Source organism: Montipora foliosa, chromosome 12 (assembly GCF_036669935.1).
Source record: "Montipora foliosa isolate CH-2021 chromosome 12, ASM3666993v2, whole genome shotgun sequence".
Taxonomy (NCBI): Eukaryota; Metazoa; Cnidaria; class Anthozoa; order Scleractinia; family Acroporidae; genus Montipora; species Montipora foliosa.
In genome coordinates, this window is record NC_090880.1 from 27510275 (window position 1) to 27522774 (window position 12500).

At 39.5% G+C, this 12500-nt stretch overlaps 1 protein-coding gene and 1 long non-coding RNA gene across 2 annotated transcripts in view; one reads left to right on the forward strand and one right to left on the reverse strand.

The window, feature by feature from the left end:
* Positions 1–9808, forward strand: part of LOC137980394 (lactadherin-like) — an 11254-nt gene extending 1446 nt beyond the window's left edge. Inside the window, exons 2-4 of the mRNA XM_068827836.1 lie at positions 4935–5303; positions 6422–6744; positions 7878–9808. Of these exons, the coding sequence (XP_068683937.1) occupies positions 4937–5303; positions 6422–6744; positions 7878–8030 (843 nt within the window). The 5' untranslated portion in view covers positions 4935–4936 and the 3' untranslated portion in view covers positions 8031–9808. The remainder of the gene's footprint in view (positions 1–4934; positions 5304–6421; positions 6745–7877) is intronic.
* The window catches only part of LOC137980406 (uncharacterized), a 150965-nt gene that overhangs the window by 53093 nt on the left and 85372 nt on the right, over positions 1–12500 (reverse strand). The gene's annotated exons all lie outside the window — the stretch shown is intronic.

The window sequence follows — 12500 nt, forward strand, 5'->3', positions numbered from 1 at the left end:
GGTCCTAAGAAAAAGCGACAGCTGCAGCAACGACAACGCGACGAAACAATTATATCGTTGGTGACATTGGTTAAAAGAAGAGGAGTGATGTGCTGCACGTATCTCAGCACATACTTTTGCACCGGTATTCGGCTTAACAACGGCGTGAAATGTTTTGAAGTCTCGACAACCTGGGTGCACAAATCTGAACCGTGGGCTTTTTTCACAAGGCGACCATTTTGGTTTCCCGAGGGACTGAAAACGCGGCTCGGCGAACGAAATGTATTGTTTTTTATTACACATAACATGAGAATATTTTATTCCATAAAGCTTATTTGTAGAAATCTACACGCTTTATTTTCACATTTTAAAAAAGCCTATACAGCCAATCATAATGGCGTACAGCTCTTTCACGTGTTCAAGTATAACCAACCAACGATAGCGTAAAGGCCTTTCCAAACCACTCGCGCATCTCGTGTAAATCGTACTTTGTTGTTGAACCAGACAGTGACTAAATGAGACTTTATGATCCTATTTATTGATATCTTACTTAGATTTAAAAAAAACTCATGTAAGCGCATTTTCCGTTCAGGACTTTATTTCCTTGATGTGCATCTACTGCGATATTTTCCGTTGCTATTAAATTTGCATTTGGTTCTATTGTTAGTGAGCTTTTTTTTCTAATTTGCGTTCAGAAAACTATTTCAATGAAGATTCTCGTCTTATGTGTAATAAACAGCTCACGACATAGACAGTGCTTTGTACGGGGTTTTATTCACGACTTGTTTGTATCAAAAACCCTCAGTCGCTCGTACCTCGCCCGTTCGGGTTTTTGACACAAACAACTCGTGAATAAAACCCCGTACGCCGCACTTTCTATGTCGTAAACTATATTGACCAGAACGGCCGCCAGATGACAAAGGTCCATTGATTTTCTATTTTTACTCTAAAACTACTCGTACCAAATTTATTTTTTAGGATAATTCGCCCACATTGTGCGACATGAAAGAGATGAAATTATAACAAATAACTGTGCAAAGATATTTTTTGAGGTGGCGTTTTCGTTGACTTGGCCGTCGCAGATCTGAAAGTCCCTAAGACACTCCATGAGATATCTCGGCCCCTTGTTGTAGTCAAAACTGGCCCAGTAATGAAAGAAATGTAGACACAACACCAGCTGTACCGCATGCCATTCACGTAAAACGTAGAATAACGTTGTCACGAAATTTCGTGCTGGCAGCCACGTATTAAAAATGACTAAATTTTACAAAGCTGACGATTCGCAGGTTACCCTCTTGTAATATCTGCTCCAGAAGAAGGAATGACCAACACTTGAAAAGTCCGCATTTTACTTTGTACAATTCGGGTTATACTGCCAAATTCTCGTGTTTCAAACAGCCATCGGCAGGAGCCCATCAAGGTCGGCGAAGCACCAGATGTTCTTTGAAGAACGTCGGAACCCACCCTGCTAGCAGGGCCTTTCTTTTGCTTGCTCGATTTTGGCGTTCTTGAGAAAGAGCCTGAATCGAGTAAGATCTTTATTACTCATGCGCAGTAAGCGGATGAGGTATAAAATGCCCTCCGTCACCCTCCGTTTCTTGTTTTCCGTGTTACATTAGTGCATGGAAATTTATGTTTGCATACATTTACATACATGACTGTAACTTTACGTGGGGTGGGGGGTAGGGGATTATTCAAAACAATTAATAGATGCTGAAAGATGTATTGTTGAGTCAGAAAAATTAATAGAAAGACTTGAAAAGAAGTATTAGAGTCTTAAAATGTATGTATGCTTGGAATATCAGTCCATTTTGCATGACAAAATAAACAGTACGTGTTTGAAGAAATCAACCATCCCTCCCATGTTTCAAGCCCTTAAGTAGATTTGCCACAATTCCACCTCACGAGAATCCCGGGAGAAAATGTTTTGGCGAGCGAAGCGTGATTTTTCGGACGCGAATCTACACGAGACGAAGGACTTTTGAAAGTCTACCCCTTAAGATGTGTCATTTTCTCTTGGATGTGCATGGTCGCGGCCGAATCATCGCATCTTGACTGTTGAAACTTTGTGATTGTAGTCGCGGTCGTACGGCCCGGGTCGTACGGATCGAGCTGTTAGAATAAATCTTTTTCGATCGTGGAGCCAAAGGTAAGTTGTTGACATTAAAGACAAAATGATATATATTTTTTCTAATTTGCTTTACAAATAAACACTTTGCACGAGAGCGGGGATCGACATAAAGGTCATTCAAACTGATCTCCATCAACATGCCGGTCATCTCAGGTCCTAGTGATCTTTGAGAACCTTTAATTAATAGAGCAGCTTTGACCGAAACTGAGAATACCTGAGAAAAACTGATCCGACTTTTAGCAATCTGAACTGTTCTTAGAACTACTGTTATTGACGGTATGGGCATGCGACGAAGTCAAAATGGGGAATTCTTTCAACAATACAGACTAGTCGTTGATATCCATTGATGGCAAAGGAATTTGATGGCAAAGGAGGTTGATGGCAAAGGAATTTAGAGGATGCTTCAAGGGGAAATTCTGGTTTTCTGTCTTACTTTTGTTTTACTTTATAGAGGCCATTTATTTGCCAGTATTGAAAAGTTTGGTTCACATTTATGAAATGTAACAAATTAATCATCTGTGGCTTTACAAAGATCTATTTGTATCGCTTTTACATTCCTGTGTTAATTCGAGTCGCAAATGACGTACAAACAACCCAGGTCCAGGAATTGTTGATCCAACTAAAACTATTGCCGCACCATACAGTCAAGGCAAATTATTATGTTGAAGTATTTGGTACGGCAAATACAGGCACACAACGTGTGGCAATGTCTCTGTCGGCACTTATTTAAAATTTCAGGAATCCAATAACCTCTTCAGCCGACTTGGCTCAAATTATAAACATTGGGAATAATATGTATTCAGCTTTGTCATAATCATGCAAACAGGGACTCCTATTTTTGACAGATTTGCCTGTTATGGTTATAACTTATAAGCTACATTAATTATCAGTTGACATACAGTGATAGTTTTAGTGGTTTGCTAAATAGTGCACGTCCTATAATTTCAGACTTTCCTTATGTTATATCAATGTTAGCTGCCTTTGATTCTTTGCTCATGGATAATTGTCATGCATATATTTTAACACTTGAACTTTACACAGTAGCAATATACTGTCTGCCTAATGGGAGGTGTAAAATTTTTTACTCTCATGGCAGAGATTTATTAGGTATGGGACCCATTTGCAACATGTACTTCAATTGAAATAGATTCATTAATGAATTTGGTACAACATTTTCAGAATATATGTGCACAAACATCTGTTACTTGTGAGATTAAAATGTATTAACATTATTAAAATGTAAAGCAGCAGTGGAAGCATTGTTCATTCATTATATGTTCGAAACCAAAATTTTAGACCCTAGGAGCACTTAAATGATGTTTATCTTTGTTCTTGCAAAGAATGTTCTGCTGTGTCATTTTATTCTATTTGTTTTTCCACCTCAAAAGTATTGTAACTATTGCACCTCTCAAACAGTTAATAGTATCATTGAGAATGGAAGAGCAATTTATCAGAAATTAATGTTACTCCAGCAAAATATGTTTTTATTTCTGATTTTCTAAAGAAATTAGACGTAGGCCGCTGGCCATGTAAAAGGTATTCATAGAGCAAGATGTCAGGGAGATTTATCTTGTAATGTGGTTCCCAGTAAACAACAGCTTAAAACTGCCATTCTGGATAATAAGGAAAGCTGCACAGGCTTTTTGATGTGAATTTCTAGCTACTGCATTAGTTGTGTTTTCCAATGGTATGCAGAGCAAAAGATTAGTTACCACGTTTTTGTATACAATGGTTCTGAAAAAATGTAACAAGAGTATTTTCAAATGTAGATTCTGTTATTGATCTCTATTGTTCTATTATTCAAAGTAAATTTAATTGTTTTGAAACAAACTATGAGGTTGCATTTCTTAGATGTTTATGTGAATTATCAAATATAGAAAGGAAACAAAAAATAAGAAAGCATAAATCTACTTCGGAAATTGCAGCAAACTGGAAGAAAGAGGAGAGAAATTTACAGCTCAATGGACCCAGAGAAAAAATAAGAACTTCCTTGAAATTGGTTTGAAAAGTACAGGTCTATGGACCCTTCGAAAAAAAACAGACTCTTTCAAATAAAGATGAAAAGTATAGGTCAATGAACTCACACGATAAAGGGCAACTTCTCTCAAATAGATTCTTGTAACACCTATATACCTTTTTTTGTGGTGCACAATAAAGTTGTTATTATTATTATTATTATTATTATTATTATTATTATTATTGTTATTGTTATTAAACTGTCAACAAAAGTACAAATAACCTGGCAGCGCATGAGCTCTTGTTGAATATGCGCTGCATGTTGCCAGGATACAGTCTCGAACCCAAGCCTAATATGCCAGATCTCGCCGCCATCTTGGTTTTTCATGGTATAGCGGGCTCAATTATAACCATCGGTTTTGCCACTAAACGGACGCTTGCACTGGAAAAACTGGTTTGACGAGAGAAAACAAGATTGACTAGTCCAGAAACTCTGGCTGCGGTGGCTTCAACGAGTTGACGCGATTCGGGCAGAGCCTCCTTTTATCGTCCTCAGTAAAGAAAAAGACAAAAGGAGGCTCTGCTCGCAGGGTGGTGGGAACCCTACTATCAATTTTCATTTTTCTCTTCTTCAAACATACCATTATCAATCCTAATTAGTTGTTACATATTTTACTTGACGACTCAGAATAATCGCGAAATGACTTCCATAACGCTAAGTTTCATATTCTATTGCCGCGTTCTGCTCAAACGCCTTGTGCCGGACTTTGACCTAAGCTTTATGAATCTGAATCAAAATTTACTAGCGCCCTGTAATAAAAATACTCTACAATTGTGAGACTTTTGAAATTGTTCTTTGTCGACACAGGAATGAATTTTGACGTGATATCTCTACTCATTTACTTGGTGTTGAGGTCAGAATTTGCGAGTTCTTGCTCAGCAACTTACTCTGTGCAAGGACAAGTTCTTCGAAACCACACCATCAAGACAGAGACCGCAGACAAAATAGAAGATTGTATCTTGCGTTGCATGGCATATCCCGGATGTACAAGCAGCAACTTTTATCGCATGGACAAACGCTGTGAACTGAGTGACAAGACGCATGCGTCTCACCCAGAAGACATGAGCAGCAATCCATATACCGTATATATGGTGAACACTTTCCGACCTATACCTTGCAAAACTCAACGCGAATGTGGTATGGGCTTGCTGTGCACACCGTCTCTGATTTGCGAAGGTATGTCATGCCCAAAAATGAAGTAATGTGGACTTTAAGATAAATAGGACAGCAATGTCGATGAAATGTCACCTTCAAAGATAACTTTGCACTATGGTAAGTCTTTCGCGAATCACGTCACGTGATTCAATGTGGGCGAATTATCCTAAAAGTAAATTGATACGAGCGCCGGATTTCAGAGTAAGAATAGTGTGTGCTTAAGGTTCATTTGTTATGCTCAAGTTGTCAAAGCCTCATTTCATGTCGTTCTTATGTAAAGTACCACAAAAATATGAGATAAAATGGGTGCCTCACGTGCAGCACAATTAATTTTCCTCGCTCAACCAACGATATTGTTATTTTGAGGCTCGTTCGCCGCCTAATATATCAAACGACTGACTTGATGGACATTAACCGACAGACCGCGTAATGATTAAGCTTAAGTGGATTACAGTAACAATTTGAGAGGCTAATCAAAGTGTACGTGATGACGTAATTGTTAGGTTCGCAAGTGCGTTCGGGAAATTTGATGCTTGTCGGCATCTTAATATTTGTGTGGAGTGTTCAGAATCTGATGTAATCTTCGGGAAGGTTAAGGTTATCGGATTTGTTCCTTAAGAGAATCGAGTGTATGAAGCTTGAGTAAATACATTCCATTGAATATTCGTGTACCCCAACTGAACTGAAACAACTATACAGGAAGCCTAAAAGACCATAGTCATAAGAAAGTTGCCGCATTCTTATGCTTTGCGTTTTACCAAGAGGTCTAGAGAACAGGAGAGACATGTTAACTTTTAATAAGAAACAACGATTTTCAAAGTTGCGGAGCAACATGTTTCGGCAGAAACTCCAGCCTTCCTCAGTGCAAGTGTTACTTGAGAGAAAAATCTGAATATAAATATCTGACAAATGTTAATGAGTACAAATACAACATAAAAATGTATAAAGCGAGCAAATTACAGAGGTAGGCTTGAATAAACAGGTTGAAGTTGTTGATTAAGGAAAGGGTTTTCTCACAGGATGTGAGTTCGAGTTCCAGCTAGCGATTGCTTTCACGTAATTGATCATGCTGACACACGCGACTTTCCAGCTCAAGGTTACCGTGAAGTCCTTAAAATTTGTTATCACTCTAACCACAGAATGCCGCAGTCATCCGCTTGGAATGGAAAGTAGGGCAATACCGAACTCAGCGGTGACGGCTTCTTCAACATGGGGAGCCGCACATGAACCCTGGCAAGCCAGGCTCAACAATGCGCCAAAAAGTCAAAGTACTGGCTCTTGGTCAGCAGGAACAAATGCCGTTGGACAGTGGTTGCAAATTGACCTTGGCAAGGAGACAGTATTGACGAAAATAGCCACACAGAGCAGGCCTGGTAATGGTCAGCGGGTATCTTCTTACAAAATTCTGTTCAGCTTGGACGGAGCAAACTGGAATGCGTATCGAAGCGATGATTCTGAAAAGGTAAATGTCGTTTGAAAAGATTGTCCTCAAGACCATTAGTAGAGAAATAAGTAACTTATTCAGGAAAACATTGCTAGAGGAAAGAAAGTTTAAAATACAGTACTGAGATAAAAAAAGGGACCACTACGATGGCGGTTTCGCTGTTTTTAGGTCGTAAAAGGGTCAAACGAAAAACTAAGAACTGTACATGAGTAGCTCACACTTACAACATTCCTAACAACTCGCACTTATATCTATGTAGTAAATTAGCGGAAAAGGGGTTGGACGGGAAGGGGGGGGGAAGGGGGCGGAACTGGTGATATAGCCATATCACTTTTGGCAGAACAATGATTCCCACCTTCGTATTTTCCGGCTTGGCCAAATTTCCGTTTCGCCGTATGGTTTTCGCATTGTCTGTGCATGGGTGGCAATTTCTTAACCGCATGAGAAAAAGATGTCCAAAGTTTTTAAATTTCAATCCATTGTTTATCGTTAACAATTTAACTGTGGATGACAAAAAATACTCTCACTCTGTTTACAAGGTTAAGTGATCACAAGACGTTTATACTATTCCTTAATTTTTTTTTCGGGAATTGGAAAGAATGAGTGAATGACAAAGCAAGCCCCCCGATAAAACTTGTTGTTTCATCTTTACAGCTCGACCACGCATATATAGTGGTTCGCTGTGACGTCAGAATCTACCAAAAGACAGACATATTTAAGCAATAGAGGACGTTTTCCGTGTTTCCATAGCCTCATTTAAACACGAGGGGAAGTTGGGAGAATTCGAGACAGTTATGCATACCCAAGACGCAGTCGAGTGTCCAAGACGCAGTCGAGGGTTTGCATAACTGTCGAGAATTCTCCCAACTGCCCCGAGTGTTTAGATGTGGCTATGGAAACACGGAAAAATGTCCTGTATTGCTTTTATATATGATTTCTCAAAGATAAGTCGACAAATGAAGGAAAATGCTGGGTTTTTTCTTCTAGATTGAAACAGATTTTCTTGATACACGCTCTTATTTTCCTAACATCCAATCAAAACGGGCGCCTAAGAACCAATGCGAGTGCGCGTACTATCCTAATTATTTTATAAAATATAGTAGCAGGGCACTACTGGGACATAATTGACATAGCTAAATATTATTTTTCAGGTTTTTATGGGAAATTCAGACATTGGAACAATTGTCTCGCACAAGTTGGTGCCAAGAATTACGAGCAGATATGTTCGCTTTTATGTAATGTCGTGGCATAACCACATATCCATGAGAGTTGAGCTGTATGGCTGTGCTATTAACGGACCATGACTTTTCATTAAATTGCAACCTCACTCTAGTGAACGAAAATCTGTAAATAACCTACCACTCATTGTATGGAGGTTAAGCCGTGTTCTTTGTCTGTCTTTCGTAAGAATTTAGTCAAGTTTTATAGTAGTAAATCGTACGTTATATTATAGAAGTAAATTCTACCCTAAAAGGGGAAGCAGCGCTGGCGCAGTGGTGAGAGCATTTGCCTTTCACCGTATTCGACGTCATATGTGGATTGAGTTTGATGGTTCTTTACTCTGCTCCGAGAGGTTTTTCTCCGGGTACTCCGGTTTTCCCCTTGCTCCGAGGGGTTTTTCTCCGGGTACTCCGGTTTTCCCCTCTCCTTGAAAACCAACCTTTGATTTCATTTGATTTCAGTTTATTTGTAGTCTCCCAAATTAGTAGAGCACTCGGATAAATAACCTTGAGACTTAAATAAAGTGATTATATTCATTATCATTCTTTCATAACATATTTCAAATGGCTGAGTTGGAACTTGTGTATGATTATTAACCCCGGTGGATGAGATGAAGAGATTATAGTTTTCCGATGGTGACCCGAGGATACTCGGAGCACTCGCATTTTTCCGAGTATCCCCAAGTCACCATCGGAAAAAAACAGTATCATCTCTTCAATATATTTAAAGTGACCCTGTGATCAAACAATCAATTCTTATTTTTTTTTGGATTTCGAAACTATGTTAACTAAACACTAAGCGAACAAAGTTTTTAGCTTTCATTTAAAAAAGACTCCCGTTTATTTTAACTGGAATTTTACAATTTTTAAATTGTAAAATTACGATCTGGACAGAGCTGGATCGAGGAAATGACGTCAAAGGCTCACTAGTTTAACTTGATGCAATGCGTGTGTACGCCGCAGAATTAATATACAACACGGGAGTTTTGGGCTTTCAGACTTTTAAAATGGCGTTTTGCATATATAATTAAGCTGCATTCACACGCTGAAATTTTAAGCTAGTGAGCCTTTGACGTCACTTTTCCCTGGATCCAGCCCTCTGAGGTCCAATCGGTCACTTTTGGACGTGAATAATGGCGGACCATGAAATCTGAAACTTACACTCAAAGTAAACGGCCTTTGGATAAAAGTCAAAGCGCAAAATTTAGCCAGGCAGGTGTTAAGCAAACAAACTTTCAAAATCTGGAGAAAAAAACTGAGGTGAATTTTTGATCACAGGGGCACTTAAAATTATCGGTTTTATCTATATAAATTTGCGCGTTAAAAATGTTTTCGAGATTGTGTATACCCACTTCAAAAAACTGACTGGCTATCCAGCTTTTATTTAAATAAGAATATAATTAATTATTATAGTTTTATAATCTATTAGAGTGTTCATCGTGGCTTGTTAAGCCCATGAGTAGGAGCTTTCCTCTCCCATAACCTCCCCTACTAGTCACCTTTTGCGCGTATCTTTCTTTTTCTGGACCACACGAGTCCTTGGGATCTGCGCGCACTGTTTAGAATGGCCAATCAGAATGAAGTTATTATTAAACGAAGACAAAAATAGCAGAAACATTGTATGCAAATTGCTGTAAAATGATGTAAATGTGAGTTTCCTACAGAAGGGTTAGTTCTAAAATTAGACAGATACACGCAAAGTTTGGCCCAGGGATAGAGTGCAGAGTGAGGCTCCTGGTCAGCGGCCTCAGCAAACATTGAATCCTGTTTTCAAGGGAACTCAAAATCATTAGACTCTTTCATGAATGAAATGTATTGTAAAATCTGATTAAATGAAATGAAATTCAAATAGATAACCGAAGATGGTCACACAAAAAAAGACAACGATCAGATATCAATCGAAACGCAGAGTGAACTTCTCAGTTTTAACGGCAAATTCTTAATTTGGGTCACATGTTGTCTGAGAGAAATAACACAAGAACACTTTCGAATCGTGTGACATTTGTTGAGCCCGCGGACCATTGGGACACTGTCTAAGCAGAATATGTAGTTCATGTGTCTCTTAATATAGCGTATCCAGTATTATGAAGAAATACCCCTGCATAAGTTCCCTCGCGCATCCTGGTATACCGCTATATACCCATGTAAAAGCCTATTTTAAACACAATCTAGAGTTTGTAAATCTGTCACAACACTGATAGAGGTGATTGTATGTGACGACGCGTGGGATCTGAAGAGGAAATCGAAGCGTCCCAAATACCCATCAAATCACTCAGGACAACGCAGATAATAGTGGGTGGGTGAACTTTGTTTATGTGGCTGTCCATAAAATGAATTTTCGAAAAGAAACATCGCGATTTGAAGTTTTTATGGAACATTTTCCTCGATCAGTTGAATCGGCCGTTACAACTGTCTCAAAATAACGTGACGTCACGCGCTCTCGCATCCTCAGGGTTGTCTGCCATTTGGTGGGCTCCTGAGAATTCAGAGTGTTCAGCCTTGGTATTTTATTATAACCGTTGACGACTCAATTCGCGTCGAATCTGGAAAAAAACCACACAGGAAGGAAGCGATCCACAATGGCAATAAGGTTAGGCTTTTTATTGAGAGTTTTTTCGTAAAATTATCTTCTCAGGTCTTTTATCGGGATTCCCATGCAAATCCTTATATTTTTGTTGGCTTTACCTCACACTGAGCTTGGGGCGCCTGTGATATAACATTTTCAAGGAGTATCGAAATCGCTTCCAAGGAAAAAATGAAGATTACAACTGGAAAATTATTTGCTTGGTTCCATGATAGGGAGACTGACAAAGCACAGACACAATGCTTCATATCGTCCAATTTTAGTCTCTTTTGAATTGATTAAAACAAGTTCATTCATGACAAGTGTGTATAGTTTTTTTAGGCTACTGTTGTGACACTAAAACGATAGCTATCACATGATCATCGGTCTTGTGCGAGTGATATCCGTGGTAGCAACATAGGCCCGCTTTTCGGGCCCGAAAGTTTTCGGGACTTTCCTGGGAAGGATTCGAACCGACGACCTCCGTAACACAGTTGCTTAATTAAAAGCCCGATTAAGCTAATCGTAGATTATTACGGTTTCAAAGATTGACTTATACTTTTGTTTTTCTTTAGCCTAAAATTACATAGTTAAGGGTTTTTTGACGGAGAAAAATTCATACCTCGTTTGGTACGCAATCGCGGATTAGTGTTAATGGACTTTTCAATTTGAACAAGTGGGCTAAATGCTGTCATAAGAGGAGGCAGTGTGACCGAGTGGCCGAGTGGTTAGGGCCCGTGCCTTGAGATCCAGAGATCCTGGGTTGAAAACCGCGTTCTGACCACTCACTGAATTTGTTTCCGGTAGTACTTGGCTCAATTTCCTGGCGCAGTTGTAAAATAGCCAACTGGTTTGCCTCCCGCCAGTTGGGATTCTTAACAATTGTGTCTATTCAATGCTCAGAGATATTAGCTACTAGCTGCTCTGAAATCCGAGGGTAAACAAAGTTGCATTATTATTATTATTATTATTATTATTATTATTATTATTATTATTATTATTTCCTATTGGGATAAACTGTTTCAACCAAAACCCGTGGCAGGGATGGCAGACAAGTTAGCGCACTTGCAAGAGCACTTGCCCCCCACAGGAGCCCATGTGGTACATTTATTATGACTCTTGCCCCCCCCCCCCCCCCCACCTCCCATGGTGACCCGGGTGCGACGCCCAGCGTCACATGTGGGTTTTCTATTCTGCTTCGTGAGGTTTTTCTCCGGTTACTCAGGTTTTCCTCTCTCCTCAAAAACCAACCGACGTTCTTAACCCTGTGCAGTGTCCGCCAACAAGCGCCCCGGGCCAGCGCTAAATGAACCATATTCCGGTCATTCCGTTCATTCTGCTATCCATAATCGGGAGCAGAATATTCCGAAAACGGAGTAGGACCCAAAAGAACATGAATACCGTCTATTCCGTGTATTCCTATTTCGGAATCGTACCAAAGGAACGCGCCCTAATTATTGTTCCGTTTTTATTACCGTATCTTTACTTGCAAGAGCACTCCGGTGAAACGTGGTCTCGATTATTTATGGATTGGGTTGGGCTCGATGCCTGTCACACCTTTTCTTAGGTCTTTGAAGAGCCAGTCTGAGTTAGGTTGCCTTTTAAACTGTTGTAACGTGCTCCTTACAGTTTTAAGATTTCTGATGGTTTGTTGTACTGCACAAACCTCAATGAGATCAATGTAAAACCCAAGTGAAATACAATGGAACCTCCATTAAACAGCCACCTATTAAGCGGCCACCCTCTATTAAACGGCCAGTAATCAAAGTCCCGAAATAATTGCAGAATAATATTGTAAATCAAACTTCTTTTAAGCGGTCACCTCTATTAAGCGCCCGCGGACACCTTTTGCCCGTCCCGATGAGAGTTTTCCTAATGTTTTCACCTCTATTACACTTAGTTTGGCTTTTCAGCAGCAGACTTCCTTGCATATTATTTATAAATTAATCATGAACCCGTAATGCAACGTTTTAGTTACAGACATTACCTCC